The sequence below is a fragment of the Nilaparvata lugens genome, chromosome 4 (assembly GCF_014356525.2).
Source record: "Nilaparvata lugens isolate BPH chromosome 4, ASM1435652v1, whole genome shotgun sequence".
Classification (NCBI taxonomy): domain Eukaryota; kingdom Metazoa; phylum Arthropoda; class Insecta; order Hemiptera; family Delphacidae; genus Nilaparvata; species Nilaparvata lugens.
In genome coordinates, this window is record NC_052507.1 from 44023536 (window position 1) to 44043569 (window position 20034).

Below are 20034 nucleotides of genomic sequence, written 5' to 3' on the forward strand. Positions count from 1 at the left end.
TAATTTTCATCCTTTACCGAGAGTCGACAATTACTTGTTGAAACACAGCCGAATTTTGTAGTCACATTTCAATATTATATTATTGAAATTGAAATTCAATTAAATGTTCATTCTAATTAATAATTCTTTGTGAAATGTGTTGCTTTGTAAAAGCTATATTCTCTTATTCTATATAATAAGAGAGAGAGTAGGGTTGTGTTTGTTCGTTTGTTTGCATTAAAACATGTCAATTTGTGGATTGCATACTGAAAAAAAGGGAATGATTTAGATCTCCAAATTTTGCTCATATATTCTGAAAATATCAATCTCGTGCACCTGGAAGCCCAAATTTCAATTCTCCTTCTAGATTTTCCAGAATTAATGTTTAAATTTCATTAATGGTACATACAATTTCATAAAAAAATTACCAAATCATATAGTCGAATTTAAAAAAGGAACATCTCTTTCTATTATTGCTTTCTACCTGATACCACTTAACCTCAATAATATTGTTTTGATAATTGATAAATATTTTTAATAATAATGATAATATTTCTATTATAAATATAATAATAGTATTGCTTTGATAATTAATAAATATTTTCATTTTCACAAACTCTGTATAATAATAAATATGGTGAATGTGGAACAGCTGCATCAAAGAAATTATCACAAAAACATCTGTTTAGAAAAAACTTTCCCCCAGTTGCACGTACGTCAGTTAACGTTTTATCGCGATAAAATGCTATACTTTAATTGAGATTAGCGCTAACAGATGCATTTTGGTTGCCAAAAAAAAATTCAAGCAATAACGCTGATTAAACTGATCGACGTAAAAAATTTTAACAGGCCATTTACAGGGAATTAAATCCAACTAACGTTGATTAGGTACCTACTGGATGATAGCTGTCTTCCAAAATTAGTTTTTGGTAAAAAAACTACAGAATTCAAAGTATGAGCTAAATATATGAATGAATTTCATCCATTAATAAAATAGAAAAGAGTATTTAGCTAATAGTAGCATTCAAAATTAGATCCTGATTTTTGAGGTTAGTTTTCGATCTTGTTCTTTTGCAGATAGCACAACACTGGCGACAGACAGAACATTTTTATGACGCATGCGTAATGAATAGTCACCACTTCAATAACATAACCTCACTATTGTGCCATTTGTTTAGAATAATAATTTTAATAACATCACTGTCGGATGAATTACAGTGTTGCCAGATTGTGAAACCGTTAAAATCTTGGTTATTTAACCGGAAAACTTAATCGGAATTAAAAACTAACCAATCTTTGTGGAACAGAAATGAATCCGTAAAACTAATACTGATTTGTTAATCGGCGTCAATGTCCATATTTAACAGACATACATGAAACTGACCCATAGTTTTGAAACTTCGTTTTCCTGATGCAATGTTTAGGCCTACACGTGGCATGCATTATTAATTTTTCAGCTAGAACAGCTTTTTGAGACAAAGTGCCAAATAAGCGTCTACAGTTTCATCAATGCTGTTTCGGCAATATGAAAACGCATGCAGTTCATGCACTATATTGGAATGAGAGGTATTTTGGCAAGCTGAGCAAAAAAATAAGGTCATATGCACCTTTTATCCTCATATCTTCAAATGAAAAATGAGTTTTGTGGGTTGTCAAAACTCCCTCTGAAAGGGAAACTATTCAACTTATTCTATCTTTTAGTAAAATAACAATGATCATCCATCCATCTATCATCTTCTATACTATAATAAAGGAAAAAACTGGATTATACACGTATACAGGTGTAAAGTATAGAAAAATTATGTTTGACGCATCATCACGTCTGAACTACTGGACTGAAATTTTGCATGTAGATTCTTCCTTAACTGAGGATGGTTATAAACCTATTTTAAATTCTTCAATATTTGATTACATCAAGTTTTCTGTTTGTCAAGTTTTCAATTATTAGTTCAGTTGTTGTAAGGAAACAGCAGAACATTTCTCTTAAAGGGAAATTAGAAGATAGGTATGATTGGGGATCCTTTTCGAATGATAAAAACAGGTTTTCCGTCGCACCCAATTTTTTTCTGCCATTTTGAATCCAAATTCTTTTTTTAATTGAAAGGTGGTCATATGATACAGGATCTCCAGAGAAAAGGTATGGTAAAAACCGCACATCGATATCTCAAACCTTCCACAATTTATTCTCATTCATTTCAATTATTATAGTATAGAAGATGATAGACAGATGGATGATATATCCATATGATGAATGATATATCCATCTATCTATCATCTTCTATACTATAATAAAGGAAAGAACTGGCTTAAACACGTATACACATGTAGAGGATAGGAAAATTATGTTTGACACATCATCACGTCTGAACTACTGGGCTGATTTACTTGAAATGCTGCTTATAAATTCTTAATCAATTGAGGATTCTTATAGGCCAATTTTCAATTATTCTAGATTTCATTACTTCAAGTTTTAAAATAGCTCCTTGCGAAGCACGGGCTACCTGCTAGTATTGTATAAGCCCGCATGCCAGGTATTTTTAACAGGTATTCATATTTTAACTTACATGAATAAAAAAACGAGTCAATGCAAATCCAATTTCTTGTCTTCCTTGTCCTCTCACATTATTAAACATTATCAAGCAAAACCATCAACCAAAGTTTCAGCACGATATCTGATGGCTCTTTCATCCTGCATATTCGAAATGTATTGCCAATAAAAATAATATTAGTTTACCGTTTGTTGTTCTGCAGCATGATTCATGTTACTCTTATTTTTCTGTCTTATATTAGAACACACTGTCAGGATTCAGGAATATTAACAACGAATATGCACTTGATATTATTATTTATTATTACTAAAATGCACAACTAACACAACGCATCAACGCAACGCAATGATTACGAATCATCATAAACTCACATAACCTCAATAACAAGATTCCGCACTTTTGCCAATAGCCAATGCCTACTAGATTGCATATATCTAACATTCGGCCATCCTACAAATAATTCGTCCTCGAATTTTAAAGTCCAAGTCCACTTTGTTAGGTAAGGCACAGACAGAGACAATAACAATAACTCATATTTAGACAATACTCATAAATTTAAACAATTTGTATAAAACAATAAGGTCGATCATGAAAGAATTAAGAAAAATAAGCGAGTTCAATTGCATGAATTTGAGTTCATTTTTGTAATAATCCAAAGTATGGAACAGTTACCAAAATTAAATATGTATCAAAAACTTTCTACTCAGACAAATATATAATGATTATCAGAGTTTAATGAATCTGAAATGAACATCACTCAACAAGAAAAATAAAATATTGGCAGTAGTTTACAAGATCTAGATTATACAAATAACATGATCGAACTAACTTCACAAATATTTGTCACAGTAATTGTGTTTGGAAAAATAGTATTAAGTTGAAAAAATTCACAATTCAAATGTTGAAGTTATACACATATCGTTGTATCTGTCAGATAGATCTATATTTAATGTTAGTACATGTAAAAACTTAATGAGTGTAAACCATAGTGCACATACTCTCTGTCAATTACACACACACATGTAAGCAGGTGTAACACATAATATATATTCTCATTGAAGGGTCATTATCATGATGTGATGAATCTTAATGTACTATAACCAAACTTTATTTGCAATAAATGGACATCAAAAACATGAAATAACTATGTAAGAAAACATATGCATGAAAAATCTTCCACCACACATTAGATAATTTTATGTAAGACAGAAAAGAATTAAGTACAAGTAATTATGTCATAGTAGCTTAAAACTATAAAATAAACGATATCAATATGCATGATAAGTAGCATGATTCTATAGGATGATCAAAACTTACAAAAAAATACAAAACTATTACAATCCAGGCAATTTAATGCATTTCAATCTTCAAGACAATTTTCAAGCATTCTATCATCATCTTCAGAATCGTCTTTATTTAGTATTTTCCATGATTTTAATTGGGAAGAATGAGCTGTACTAGAATAAACTCGAGAACCATTCGGGTTCAGATCTTTTATTCTGTATGTGTCATTTGGCAGTACATCTACAACTACTAAAGGTCCTCTATACTTGTCCTGTAGTTTTGTTGGTTGACCAGTGTGATCTGGGGCCTTTTGCATGACTACCACCTCACCAACATCATATCTATCACCTACACAATGTTTACGGTCAAAGGTAAGTTTCATTTTCTTCTGCTCCTCAATTATTTTGTCACGTGCAGCTACTCTCAACTCCTCAGGATTATTATAACTGTCAGTAGTTTGTAATGCTGCATGAAGCACTCCAAGATGAAATTTTGGACAATAGCCGTACCAGTTGTCTTATTGATGGAGCCATTTAGGTTTCTTTCAACTTCTGGTAATACATTTACCCAATTACCTTTGTTGTTGACACAAGCAGCAATAGTTGGTACCAGTGTCCTATTTACTCCCTCAACCTGGCCATTTGCCTGTGGGTGCCTAGGAGAATTTAAAGAGTGAGAAATTCCCTTGTTGCAGCAAAATTCTTGAAATTCATATGACGTAAAGCAGGAGCCTCTATCACTCATAATTCTATTTGGTAATCCCTTCTCATTAAATAACAATTCCAGCGATTTTATCACCAGTTTTGTTGTAGTTGTCTTTACAGGAAATAGTCTAACAAATTTCGTGAGGTTATCCACCACTACTAAGATCCAAGAATATCCCAATTTTGTCACAAATGGTCCTACATGATCAATATGTATCACCTCAAATGGTCACTTTCCAGGAGTGATTGGATGCAATAGTCCTGTCTTCTTACCAGAAGGTACCTCAACCAACAGGCACTGGAAACACATACAGATGTGCTGTTCAATATATCTTCTCATTTTTGTGAACCAATAATTTTCCTTTATTTTACTTATAGTATGCTCTAGTCCGAAATGACCAGACAAGTCATGGTACGTGACAGCAATACTTTCCCTCATTGTCTTGGGGAATCACAAATAACAACTTCCCTTTTTCATTACGATAGAGAATTCCATTCAACAAGGTGAAATCTGTCATTAGTGATTTTTCTGCTTTGGTAGTCGTTTCTTTCTGAAAAAGCCCAATTAGTTGCTGCAGTTCCTCGTCATTATGCTGCATCATTGCTACCTGCTCCTCTCTAGTAAGTCCTGTGCATATAACATTCTTAAATAAAATGTCATCATTCTGTTCCTCCGCTCCCTCAACAGGTGCACAACTGAGTGCATCTACATGAGCCATTTTACTTCCACTTCGATGTTTAATTTCAAAATCATACTCTTGAATCTGATCAACCCACCACGCAATTTGAGGGTTACTTGTCCTATGTACATTCATATGAACTAATGATTGACAATCGGTCACAATTGTAAATTTTCTTCCCAATAGTATGTTCGAAGTCGATTCAGTGTCCAAACAATAGCCATGAGTTCGAGCCGACTAGAATGGTAATGTTGTTCAGTAGTTGATACTTTTTTACTAACACAGTATACTAAATGCAAATTATTGTCTCCTGAAGATTGTTGTAAGAGAATACCGGCAAGTCCTAGTGAAGATGCATCTGTATGGACTTCTGTGTATGCATTTGGGTCATACAGTTTCAATACTGGTTCAGAGGTCAATATAACTTTCAACTTCTGAAAGGACTTTTCTTGTTCAACACCCCAATTGAAGTGCATATCTTTTCTAGTCAAATTTGTTATTGGCTAAGTAAGTTCAGCATATCCTTGAACAAAGCGTCGAAAGAATCCGGTGAGTCCCAAGAAACGTTGACTTCATGCACATTATTTGGTGTTGGAAATTCAGAAATTGCTTTGGTTTTCTATTCACCTGGGCGGATGTTTCCATTCGATATCACAAATCCTAAGAATTCAACCGTTGTAACTCCAAATTGGCACTTACTAGGTTTTAAAGTTAATTCGGCTTTTGACAATGCTTGAAAGACTTGATGTAAATTTTTCAACAAGGTGGCCCAGTCTTTAGCTGGAACTAGTAAATCATCCAAGTAGCACTGAACAATGGTTTTTCGGAGGGGTCCCAAAACTTTGTTCATCAATTTTTGAAACTCTGCAGGGCCATTTGTCAACCCAAAAGGCATACATACAAATTGAGCTGTTTGTCCGGGGTTACAAAAGCTGTTTTAGGACGAGCATCTTCTGAAAGCGGGATCTGTAAGAAACCATGAGCCAGATCAAGGGTAGCAAAGATGTGTGCATCACTTAGGGTTTCTAGCTGGGAGTCCAGGTCTGGTAATGGATATGGAAGTCAATAAGTTTGTCGATTTAGTCTACGGTAATCCACGCAAAGCCGCTTTTCTCTAGGTTCAATGCAAAGCAGCACCTGAATTTATTGCATAGGTCAATTACCTGTTGTCTTTCTTCAGCAGATACATCATTACAAATTTTAAGGTGTTTTTCGGTAAGTGGTGGATAGTCATCTTTTACAAGGCAAACATATGTATCTTGATTTGAGTTAGAATTTTTTTTATCTTCAATGAAAATGCTTTTAAGGGGGTTTATCACTTCCTAAATAATCAAATTATCTCCTTTTCGATAATAGTTCACTCTTGGGTGGTGGAGCCAGTCCCTACCTACTAAGATATCAACAGGGATTGCATTATCAGGAAGTACAAAAACTAATGTTTCAGGCACCTCAACTCCATCAATTTCGACAGCACAAATTGATTTACCCAAGGTATGGGCTGATGGTGAACTCATATCACCTACACCATATAGAGGGGTTGTTTTGAACAAAGCTCAGGCTAGAGCTACCAGAGGACTGTAATTTACTATTCAAATAATCAAATACAAACAAGGGGAAAAATTTAATCTTCAATTTGAGCCAGGTTATTTGTACAGTCAAACTCTGCATTAATGAACAATAAAAAAGAGCAAAAACTCACCAGATTTAATCCAATCTTGTCTACTTGCCCTTCGAAGCCTTTATTAGGTGTTTTGATCAGGTTCAGGGTGGGATGAAATCTGGGAATAAGACAGGTTCTGGCTTCTGGGCTGTCTTCTCGTTGATTCTGTGTTCAACTTGCAGGTCATACACTGTGTTTCGAACAAAGCTCAAACTGGATTCTTTATAAATTCAAATCCAATTCAAATTAATTCAATTTAACACTATTTACGCTGTTATACTCATAATTCACACACATGACACTCAAACAATCATTTACAAGAAATTTCCGATCAAAATTACATGACAAAATACAAACTCGGTCTTGCACAACAAGACGGGGTGACTAGACAAGATGGACTGGGGCTTTAACATCGATAAGGCCAAAACAGCAGGACGATCTGCGCTGGCGCAAACAAGCCTGCTATTGGCAGAACTGCAGTCTGGCATTTTGGCGTTACAGTTCGAATTCTCTAGCCAGACCAGGAGTAGTAGATGAATCTACTTTTAAGCCAGCTTTGATTACAGCAGAGGCTCTGATCAAAGAATGTTGGACTCCAGAGTCAATCATACCTAGCATGGAGAAATTATTTACAGATACATTTTTCTGAAATGGATTTGTTGGCGTCCTGGATTGGTCAACTGCTGCTAACACCTGAGGATTAACTGCTTTACAATATTTAGATGTATGTCCCTCTTTATTACATCTGAGGCATAGGAGTGGCCTTTTCGGTTCTGAGCAGTCCTTAGAAATATGCCCATACTTTTGACAATTGTAACATCGCGGATCATTTTTCTTTGGAAATGATGATGAAATTTCGTCATTACTGGTTTTAAGTGTTTTGTAGGTGACTGATCTCGAGCACTTGTAGTTCTAGCTTTCACCATTGCAATGTAGTCTTTCATACCATTTAGCAGTTCATATTTATTCTTATATTGAGTCCCCAACAAATGGTCACTCAAATCTCTTGACCATAGTCCTTCAATTATTTGACGTTTTGCTTCATTGAAAGTCATATCTAATGCTGAACATAATCGCAATTTGTCGTAAAAGTATTCACTTATATCCTCACCTTTATTCTGCACTCTGGCATGCATTGCCATCCATTTTTCCATGAGGCTCTCCTCACCTACAAATGCCATTGTGAATTGCTCCTCAAACGTTGCCCAAGTTGTCACCTCCTCCTGGCATTCAATGTACCAGTTTTCAGCTGCGTTTTTGAATCGGGTTCTGGCTGCTTCTAATTTTACAGCATCAGTCCACTGGTGAATGGCAGCTGCACTTTTTAGAGTGGAGCCAAGCATGAGCTTCGCGGGTTGACTCGGTACCTGTGAATTCTTTTAAATTTCGCATTAAATCGGGCATGACATTGAATTGAGGCGCTGTTGCCACCAAATATATCCCCAAATTGTGAACAGATTCAGTTCTGGGGCTGTCTGGACAAAGTAATTTGTTCAATTGTACTTGTTGGTTCTGCAATATATTACTCATTTGAGTGATGATGTGCATCAACTTATCGTTTCCATTACCAGCATTTTCAAATCCATAAAATGGGTCACCACTCATGGATGAATCATGAGAACGATCAGCCTTAGGATTAGGCTGTTGTGACATATTAGGCTCTTGTTCACCATTCATATCGATATCACAATAGTCAAACAATAAACTGGTCAATCAACAATTAACTTGAACTCAAAATTACTAGCCTACTCGAAATTACTATCAATTATGTTGACATTCATATCAATTTAACAATATTCAAATAATAAACTCATCAATCAACAATAAACTAGTAACTCAAAATTACTATTCAAAATTTCTAACCCAATCAAAATTACTATAGATTCAGTTGACATCCACATCAATTTAACAATAGTCAAACACTCATCAATCAACAATAAAACTTTTGAAATAAAAATGTTGGAACTATCTCTGATATTACCTATATCGCTCACAGATTGGTTGAAATGGATGAAATATATTATAGAATGGCTTTGGAGAAAAAAAATATTGAGATCACTTGAATTAAACTTAGCAAGTAGATTGGTGGTTGACTTATTTTGGTAATTTCTTAGAATTCAGAGGATAGAAGATGCTTAATAACAACTCTAGAATGCTAGAACTATTAACTTTAAATAGGACACTAAAATTATATTGCATCTTCTATCAGATTTCAAATCTTAGCAGATGATTTTACTTGTGCTGATATTTTGAAAATTTTCCTCAAAGTTTTGTGGTAACTGATAACTATGGGTGCACAACACTGTCGTAGAATTGTTGAAACTTGATTCAATTGTAAATATTTTTCAAATTGATTATAATAATATAAGTATAAATTGATTATTCAGGTTCAATATGTCATCCATTTTTACTATGTATCAGGATCAATTGATAGAAACGTAACAGGTTCAATTGATAGAAACAGTCAACTTTCACTTTTGTATTTCGGTTTACACAATACACTGTTTTATTAGTTCATCCCACTTCTGATTTATTAGAACACACTGTCAGGATTCAGGAATATTAACAACGAATTTGCACTTGATATTATTATTTATTATTACTGAAACGCACAACTAAAACAATGCATTAATGCAACACAATAATTACAAATCATCATAAACTCACATAACCTCAATAACAAGATTCCCACACTTTTGCCAATAGCCAAGGCCTACTAGATCGCATATATCTAACACTTATTAGTTGAAATATAACTTTTTGAATTCATCTTCTTTGTGATTCTCTTTTGTGGTATTAATTATGGTTCAGTTGAAAACTTTACTCGTCCATTACTTTATCATTTCATTTTCTGATCACAATTTATATTTTCAGAACTCATCATTGCATCAAGGAAAAGTTATTTGTGCAACTAGTGTGCAAAGTGACAGTTTGCTGCACCGAAAGAAACGTTTATGCACGAGCTGTAGGAGCCGTAGGCAAGGGTGGAATGGTTTCTTGAACCATTTCTTAATAATCAATGATCTATTCAAATTGAAAATTGAATTAATCCAATTAATTGAAAAATTTGAATAATTTTGATTGAAGCTTAATTTCTAAATAATTTTTCAACCAATCAATTTATGGATGAAAAAAAATATTATTTGAAATAATGAATAATAATTAATAATATTCAAAACGTATAATTCAATAAGTTCTCATTAAATGACTTTCTGTATAATTTAATGAGTTCTCATTTTTATTTATTTAAAAATCAGAAAAAATATAGATAAAACAAATTTGCATTCAAAATACATGCCAACAATATCAGCAGCTGATTGGGATGGCTGCAAGATAATACACAAAGTATTAAGAGTATGCAAAGTAATACTTTTGATAATTTGCACTATAGCAGAAAAAAGATACTTTGCGTTCTGTAATCAGTGCAGGAATGGTCACTTTTCAAGGTAACTGTAGGAAAAAAAGTTTTTCAAGAAGGTTGTTATTAAACTTCTTTCTACTAGAGGCTAGTAGGAAATTTAATTGGTAGATTTGTATAGATTTTATTACAAATTGGTGACACGTAGGAAGCAAGGAGGAGTTTCATAATAGTTATTTGTGCAACTAGTGCGCAAAGTGACAGTTTGCTGCACCAAAAGAAACGTTTACTCACCTATGGCTCTGGCAGAATGGCTTCTTGAGTGCAGCAGAGGAACTTTGCTCACGTATTTCACATTAAACTTTCCCTACAGTTACCTTTGAATATGAGAAGTGGTTGATTAAATGATTATGGGTAAAATGATGGCTGAAATCCATCAAATGTGTGTGTGTGTGTGTGTGTGTGTGTGTGTGTGTGTGTGTGTGTGTGTGTGTGTGTGTGTGTGTGTGTGTGTGTGTGTGTGTGTGTGTGTGTGTGTGATGCTGTTATTAATAACAACCTTAATTCATTTAAAAATTAATAATCCAATTGAAGTTGAAAATTCTCAGCCAAAGTTCTCATTTTTATTCATTCAAGAATCAGAAAAAATACAGATAGATCAAAAAATTTGCATTCATAATACACGCCAACAGCTGATTGGGATGGCTGCAAGATGGCTGAACTGACAAGCGCGCGACCTAGCGGGAAGAATCGTACCTACAGAGCAAAATATATATTTGTTTCATCCAGCTACTGAAACAGGATTCAGATATTTAGACTTTTGCTCAAATTACTGAGAAAAATGCTCAAAGTAAACTGAAAAATATTTATAAAAATAACATAGACAACAGAGAATATTTATTGTAGTATTGTTATGTTTTTTATTATTTTTATTTATATGAATATCGAACGGTAATCATTTAACCTCAAAATCACTGAGAAAAATGCTCAAAGTAAACTGAAACATATTTATAAAAATAACATAGACAACAGAGAATATTTATTGTAGTATTGTTATGTTTTTTATTCTTTTTATTTATATGAATATCAAACGGTAATCATTTAACCTCAAAATTCTAATTTTATGATGTATATCTGCTACTTTTCTCATTTCTTGCAGTTGAAATAATAATTATCAATAGAAAAGAACTATTATTTATTATTAAATGATGATTATTTAATAATTATGATTTAGATGAACATTATTCTGGCTTTGGATTTCTAGATTGGGATTTTATCATAAATGTAGGGTAGCCATTGAAATGATTCTTATCTAGATCTAACCACAGTCATTGTTACCAACTTAATTTTTGTTTTCTGGCACTAATCCTCCATATAACCCACCAACTATTTTGTGTTGCCATGTTGCAAATCTGGAGTGCAGAAAAAAAATTTTCCTGCACTAGAGCGGAAAAGTGAATTTATGGGTATTGTAATCAGTACAGGAACAGCAACTCTCCGAGGTAGCTGTAGGAAAAAAGTATTTTCTAAAGATATTGTAATTTTCTTCTAGTTCTTCACGACATGTTTGCTTTTGATTAATGTAGAGCACTTGAACTATTTTTTATTCAATTGCTTCTTGTGCATCTCCATTCTTGCCATATTTTTCAGAATAGAATAGAAAAAATGTTTATTGAATAAATAAGCTACCTTAAGCGAACCTCAAAGAGGCTGCTTGACAAGTTACTATTATACAAAACATGTAAATTCAAATACAATTATACATATATCAGTGAACTTCATTTTTACGTAACAGTTAAATTCACTTATCAGTTTAATTACACTGTCAAATTTACTTATATTTCTTTCAATAATAATAGTAAGTGTATGTATAACATCCATAGCGACAAATATTTGTGTTGTTTGTTGCAGGTGCAGTCTACATAATGTACAACTTTGTCAGACTGAAAGCAATACTGAACCAATTTGAATCGAATGTTACCTCAGGGATCTATCCACCCGTACCACCCTTTCATCAAATCGATTTCCAGCAGTTAGCTTGCGAGGTGCGTAAAACCATAATATTTGTCACTTCTTTCATTATTACCATTCTGTGATTTATCTCTATAATTCTGATATTGATAATAAATAAATACAGCCTCTATTGGTTCCCAACACTATACAATAAGAAAAAAGAATATGAAAGATTCAACATTTCTGCTAAGATAATACTTGAAAATAATTATTACAACAATAATTCAAATATACATTTTTTCTTAAAATTTATTAAAGTCCAAAATTAAATTTTCAAATGCTAATGTATTCGTTTTCTTTGGTTTATGGAAACCAGGTCCTCTATCAGACATAGGCCTCTCCCAGGTTACTCCACCTTTCTCTCTCTTTTGTGCTCACCGCCCATCTATCCCCAGTCACTCTCACAATGTCTTCTTCCCATCTGAATTGTTGCCGTCCGATTTTCCTTTTTCTCCAGTTGGGCTTCCGCAAAGTAAGAGTCTTTGTCTATCTGCCATCCTCCAATCTAACGACATGACCTGCCCACTTCCACCTCAGAGTCGTAATTGTCTTCAGTACAGTACATCGTCTGATATTTTTATTGCCTTGATGGATGTATTTCTAATTCTACCCAGCCTTTGTATGTTCAGTATGCTCCTCTTCATCGCCATTTGATTTGTTACTATTCTCTGTAGTACTGCTTTCTTTAACGCCCAAGTTTGGAAGCCGAAAATAAGTGTGGAAAAACACAGGTCTTTAATTATTTGTATTTTTGTTCCAGTACTAAGCTCTCTATTCTTGAGAATACTTTTCAACAACCAATATTTTCTCAATGCAATTACACACCTATGTTTCAATTCTTTAGGTGAAAGCAATCAGTTGTCCCAGATAAATAATCTCTCTTGATCAATCCAATGAGCAACCATTGTGTGTTATATCTCTATTTGTACTGTTTCCCTATACTGTTGCTGTATACTGTTTAACTATTTGTCATAAGATAAGTTTTCCCTGGATTTATAATAAGCCCTGCTTTATCACTTCAGCAGCTAGACTGGTTATCAGTAGTTAGATTGGTTAGTAGTTATCAGTAGTTGTGTAGAAAAACAGGAATGAATGTTATACGACATCTTTGTAGGTTACACTTGTTGCACAGAAACAGGGTAAAACCCTGTTATAAATGACAATGATCATACACCTTGTCACCATTGAACGGTTTCTTGCAGGCTTCACAGTTGGAGGCAGCGTTGTGTCTTGCTTTCTCCCTAGCTGTCAGTGGAAGCATCTTTATTTGTCGATAATTAATTGCCTCATCTAGATTTTTTGCATACATTGTCAGAGTTTTGATGAAGTGTTTGGCTGCATCAGGTCCTCTATAGATGATTGGTTCCTGAGGGATGATGTTAGCGATTGTCAGCCATGATGGTAATAAGTTCTTACCTCTGACAAAGTAAAAGCAATAACTCATTGCTGTGTGACGCTGGATCACTTTGGTTTCCTTCCCAATCCATTGTTTGTCTTCCTCAGGCTTCTCCAGCAAACATTCAAAATCTGCATAGGCTACCAATGGTAGCCAGTAGTGGGTTATTACAGGAACAGCATATCCAAACAGGGGCGTGGCCTTGCCCCCAGGACCCAGGGACCAGCGCCAAGGCCAAATCCCTCCCCCCTCCAGTGGTGGGGGACCAGCAGGGGTCATTGACATGTTACCTCTGCCCACTTCAAGTCATCAACCATTTATCTCCACCCATTTTCATCAGTTTGATCCCCCCCTCCACATCCAAATCTACCATTTTGCTCAAAACCAGCCTTTTATCCTAGTCAGATGGTTTTTTTTTTATATAACCATCATATCAATGTTTTAATTGATGTTCTTCTTGCGTTAAAAAATCATCCTTATTGAATGGAATCTCTGGTTTAGACATTCTAATTCTTCAGAAAAAATCCTCCACACTATGTTCTAATGTGAAGCCATGACCTTCAAGCTCTGCCCAATCAAATGTTCTTGAAGCCATTACACATTCTCCTATCAGATAATATGCGTATTGGTACATTGCATCATGAATATATTGCTTGAATTCAGCATTATTGTATACATAATCTATCATACTCTCTTCTAATAGCCTAATTCCAGTCTTAAGATTATCATAACTAACAAATCAAACCTTTTCTTTTTGGTACTCATCTTTAGTTAATAGATTATTAATACTAGTCTTCGCTTCTTCAGTAATTATCTTCAAACTTGATTTGAGATGATCAAATGACACTAGTTCAGCCTTCTCCTTATTAAAATCTGTTATTGTCAAAACTGTTTATTTAAGTTCTTGCAATTGTTTCTTCAAACTATCTTTGGATCTAATCAAATCTGCCTTTTCCTTATCAAAGTTGGATCTAGTTAGAACTGTTTTCTTATGCTCACTTAACTGATTTTCTAAATATTCCTTAGCATCTATCTCATTACTTTTACCATGTGAAACACGTCCAAAGCTGTCCACAGACATGTTGTAACTGACAGAGTGAATAAGACACTAACTTCAACCTTTCCTAATACATTTCTGCTCAGCCAGATCAAAAATAGCCTCCCACAATTGATTACTATCTGTGATTGTTGTTATATGATGATCATTGCTACATCCATAGTGGAAATGGCCATGTTCCTCAATTACAATATCTAAGAGTTCATACACTTCAGATAAGATTGAATACTTTGAACTTGAATTTGACCATTTACCATCATCAGACAATTCTTTATCATCATTATCCTCAACTCTACTATCATTCTCAACACAATATTGTGAGAATCTAATGCTATTAGCCAATTCTGTAAACTCATCCAAAGTTATTCCCATTAATAACCTGGACAACTTTTTGAATTTAGAATAACTAAAACAATGAGACATATGTGAGGTTATGTTCTATTAAACAAGAAGTACTTATGTACAACTGAACTGCAGCTCTAACAAGCTTATACTAAATCAAATCTTATACTTACCTACTATTATATATGCTTCACTTTCCACCTGACAGGAGGATGTAGGTATATAAACTTGAAAGTTGCATCAACTTAAAACCCTTAAAATTAAACCCTTAAACTTAAACCCTTAGCTTAAAACCCTTCCCCATTTCAAAACTGAAACATTAATATCAATTCCATACTAAACCACTATGAAAAACTCATAATAGTTTAATATAGAGAATTGATTTGTATACAGCTAAGAAATAGGCCTATTCCATTTTATTCCTCATCTAATTTGCTACATCATCCAGAAGTACCAATGATGTATCCTCCCGGTGAATACATCTCATGACATACTTCCCATTATTAAAACTTTCCAAAGTTTCTCCATTTAGGTCTGATAAAAACCTTTCTGGCAAATATACATAAAAAAACACAGGTTGTCCTCACTTATTTTTCTCATATAATCGCAACACACTTCTCAATCTGAATGGTGTATGAACTATTCTTGCCTTATATACTGGATAGTTGGAGTCAGACTTCAAGTCACGTATCTGCACAATGGGAATACTCTCCCTTGATGTCTCATTGAATTTAGTCAAATTGAACTGCTGCTGCTGCTGCATCATGTAGGAGTAGAATAGCACATCTCTGCACTCAACTGTTCTTAAACTGGGAATGAAAGCCACTTCACTATTGTATGCGGTATCGCACTGTTTTCCCCCCTCCACTCATCAAGGTTCTCATGTTTGAACCGGTTTGCAGTTCACCATCACTGTTACCATTCTTCTTTGTTCCATCCCAAGGTCAGAAATGATTGAACATGTTTGCAAATGTCAATAACCCTAAGGATCCTCTTTGTTAGATGAACTTATATTGTGCAACACTTCATCCTCAATTTGGATTAGTTTTTGAACATCCAATTTCATAGGTCTGTAATAACATAGGTAATCATTTATATCACAAACATTCACTGTGTTTAGAAAAATTAATTTTAATTGTTCAGCAATCATAACATCACAATTTTCACATTTTGCTTTTACAATAGCTTCTTCACATAAATCAAACCAGTCTATGTAATCACGTAATTTCGATTCCAATTCTATATCAGCATACAACCAACAGTTAGGATCCATTACAACACTGATCAGATCTGTTCATAACAGCACACTGGAATGGATTCTGTTTGTAGCAGAGCTTTTATATGAGCGGTACAAGAACTGAAAAATTTACTGGATTAGCAACATCACTTGTAAGATTGCATATTCTCGCCTTGTGCATGTATAATTGATATCCACACCATACATAAATTACCTCTTGCCCATTGTAGTAAAATCCTTGTCTTGCATATTTGCGTTTGTTTTCCTTAGTATAAAATAATGGACACATCTTCATACTTTTCATTCGCTCTGCTTCACATAAGTAATCCACTTTTTGACCAAATACTTTCTCTGCCTTGGACAACATCAATGACAAATAATGTTTAGCACTGAATAAAGCACATCTACCATCAACAATACTATTATGAATTCTGCAAACATCATAAGTCCAGCAATCAGAGAACTTTCTATAATTGGGCCTTTCAAAATTATCAGGTATTGTTTCAACATTATTGTGACATTTCTTTAGGAATTCCACTTTTTCTCCACCCTTTGTATATACTCTATCATAGTTTTTGAGACAAGCTTTCATTAGATCATCAGAATAATCTATTTCACCCAATTCCCATTTTATCTTGTGATGATAAAACTCCAACAAACATACATCTTGATAGGTTCTCTATGGTAGCTGTGATTTTGGAAATGGTGGTTTGAAATGTAATATAACATAAGTATCTTTAGGATCAATCATTGCAAATTCTTTTAATATGAATTGATTATTCTCATCTTTGAATCCATGAAACCTATCACCCCTTTCAGTCACCCCTTTTTACTGGTATGACAGCGCAACCTTTTTCATATGAATCCCAGTCAGTTCAAGAAGGCATGTAAGCGGCTCCACCCAATGTGACACCTATTTTTCCCATGCTAGACCTCATCAACTTACATAGAGTACCATATTTAGTAGATGACTTCCTTTCATTCTTAGCTCTGTTATCATTTATCTCATTATTGGAATGTTATTTGTATTTTCTTGATTCCCCTATCATTATTTTCTCATATTGTAAATGGTTTCTAGTACAGTATAATAATAGTATAGTATCTAGCATTTAGTATATTAAGTTTTCAGTATATTTAGATTATCATCACATTTTTTTCTCTTCACAAATATGAAATAGTTTTCTCCTTATGTCTTTCTCTCGATTTTTAAGTTTTTTTTTTGTAAAGTGCTCATTGTAATTTTTTTGATTGGGGAGCAATTTTTGGGTTTTCCCGTATGCTCCCATATTGTTGTAAATAAATAAATAAATAAGATAAATAAATAAAGCTTCAATACCTTTGGAATAGCAGACTACCTTAGGTGGGAAGTGGTTGATAGTGGGCATGTCCTTGGGACTATGACTATGATGAGGGGGAACTGGTTTAGCTCTTGAGGGAACTGGTTTAGCTCCCCTCCCCCTCTGGTGGAGGGGGGGGGTTGCCGCTCAGAGCTGGTCCCCTTGGGGGGGGGGGTGGCCTTGGCGCTGGTCCCCAGGTCCTGGGGGCAAGGCCACGCCCCTGTTTGGATATGCTGTTCCTGTAATAACCCACTACTGTAGCCTGAATTTGTTCAAGTGCTTCTCATATTTCATTGTTGGTGGGCTGCCATCCTCCTTGAGTTGAGGCATGATGATTCTAGCAGTCTGGTTGTTGGCACAGTACTCCTCGTGATCTTTCATCCTCTGTTCCCCATTATTGTTGATGGTATAGTGTGTAAAGCACCTACGACAAATGATTATGCGTTGTGTGTTTTTAGTGAGCTGAAATCTTACAAGTTTTTCATTAACAGTAATTGCTGTTAAGATCTCCCTCTTCTTCTTCTTCATGAGTGGTGGTGGTGACTTCACTGATGTCCTGAGTGGTGGTAGCTTCACTGCTGTCCTGAGTGGTGGTGGTGGCTTCACTACCATCATTGTCATGGAGGATTAGTAGATCGAAATGATCCTCCTTCATTTCTTTTGCAACACGTCTTGAATAAATTATACACTTGGAATCAAGACCATATATATTGACTGTTACACATGGATCATCTTTCTCAAACCGATCAATTTGGTTGATGGTTGTGGAAAAAGATATTCTGTTGAAATTATATTTTCCAACAAACTGATTATACCTATCATTGATTCATTGGGGATCACGCCCCTCAACATGTTTGGCAAGGATTGCCCACTTAAAACATTGTTAATCATAATTCTTGTGGTTTATGATGGCTTTTCTTGCTGCAATTTTGGCCGGCAGTTCAATGTAGGAGGATCCTCAGAGCAGTTTGTGCTTGCTTATGCAGATGAGGAGACCATCGATGATGAGGTGGCTCCATCCACTAGAGTTGCCCTCAAACTTGGCCTCTTCTTCCAACAGCTTCTTGCATGCCTCCTTGATAATTTCAGCTAGATCGTTGACATTGATTATGGAATAATTGGGTGTTTTGAATGCAACATTCTGGAATTCTTTCTGCTTGATGAGCAGACTTGATGAAGACTTAATGTCTTCTCATCAAGGTGGCTGCGTTGGTATGTAGCCTCCAACACTAGGTTGACCTTGATTGGTCCATTTGTTTGAAACTCCTGGCCTATGACATCAACAATCTTTGACTGCAAGCTGTTTAGCAGAGAGTAGAAGTCCGTTGCTTCATTTGGTAAAGAGATGTTGTAGAACAGTGTCCGAAGGTTGTTGTTGAATGTCTTCTCTAAGGTACAAAACTCTCCTGATGAGCTGCTGGTCTCAGTCAGCTTTCAGAAGCCGAAGCGAATAGACGTGTTTTGTGAAATTCATGTAATTATTCTAAAAGTATACCATCAAACTGTTGTGTCAGTGAAAACGGCATTGCTGAATTGAGTGAGTGTGTGTGTGTGTGTGCGCGCGCGCGTTGGCAGCAACTATGACTGTAGCCGAGTTCGGATATTGCTGCTTCAGAGAGTGCTGAATCGGTAATTCTATTGTGAGAACTGAACTATCGTAACTATGAACGGTGACGATAATACGACTATTATTACTATAACTGAACAAAATAAACCTGTCTCCTACAAGGTTCGAACTGATAAAATTCAATCAGAATGCGAAAAATTTTTATTTAAAGCTTGGAACGAAGCTAATACAAAATTCCAGCAATCAGAAAAAATAAGTTCTCAACTTAAAATTCAACTTGAACAGCTTCAAACTAGATTATCAGCGTTAGAGACTAAATCTAAGAATGGAGAAAAAAATACGGACAATTATCATACCGATGAAGAAGAATTATCTACTGAAACAGAATGGATTTGTCAAAAGCAAAGAAAGAGGAAGAGAGAACAATCTGACTCACCTCCAACACAATCATCCAATGAGCAGAAAGTGAGTTCACGTAGAGAAACTGAACTAAAAGAGAATGCTGAACCAAAAAAAAACTCCTAATATCAAACAAGTTAAGAGACCTCCTCCAATAATACTCTACAACATCCAAGACTATCAATTAGTGTATAAGATTTTGAATGAAAAAATAAAAGACTCTTATAAGATCACACTATTGAATAATGGTAGCTTAAAACTCAACGTTGAATCTGAGGATAATTATAGACTAGCTACATCATTGCTGAATGACAAAAAAATGAATTGGTCTTTGTTTGAAAACAAGCAAACGAGACCCATTAGAGTAATAGTGAAGAAGTTGCACAGCACTTGCAATCCACAGGAAATAAAAGAGGAACTTCAGGAAAAAGGATTTAAAATTTTGGACGTGGTAAACATTCTTAAATGGAAA

The 20034-nt window shown here is 34.7% G+C and overlaps 1 protein-coding gene across 1 annotated transcript in view; it reads left to right on the forward strand.

Moving 5' to 3' along the window:
* LOC111050216 (DALR anticodon-binding domain-containing protein 3) overlaps positions 1 to 20034 on the forward strand; it is a 79104-nt gene that overhangs the window by 33294 nt on the left and 25776 nt on the right. Inside the window, exon 6 of the mRNA XM_039427511.1 lies at positions 12126 to 12259. Within this exon, the coding sequence (XP_039283445.1) occupies positions 12126 to 12259 (134 nt within the window). The remainder of the gene's footprint in view (positions 1 to 12125; positions 12260 to 20034) is intronic.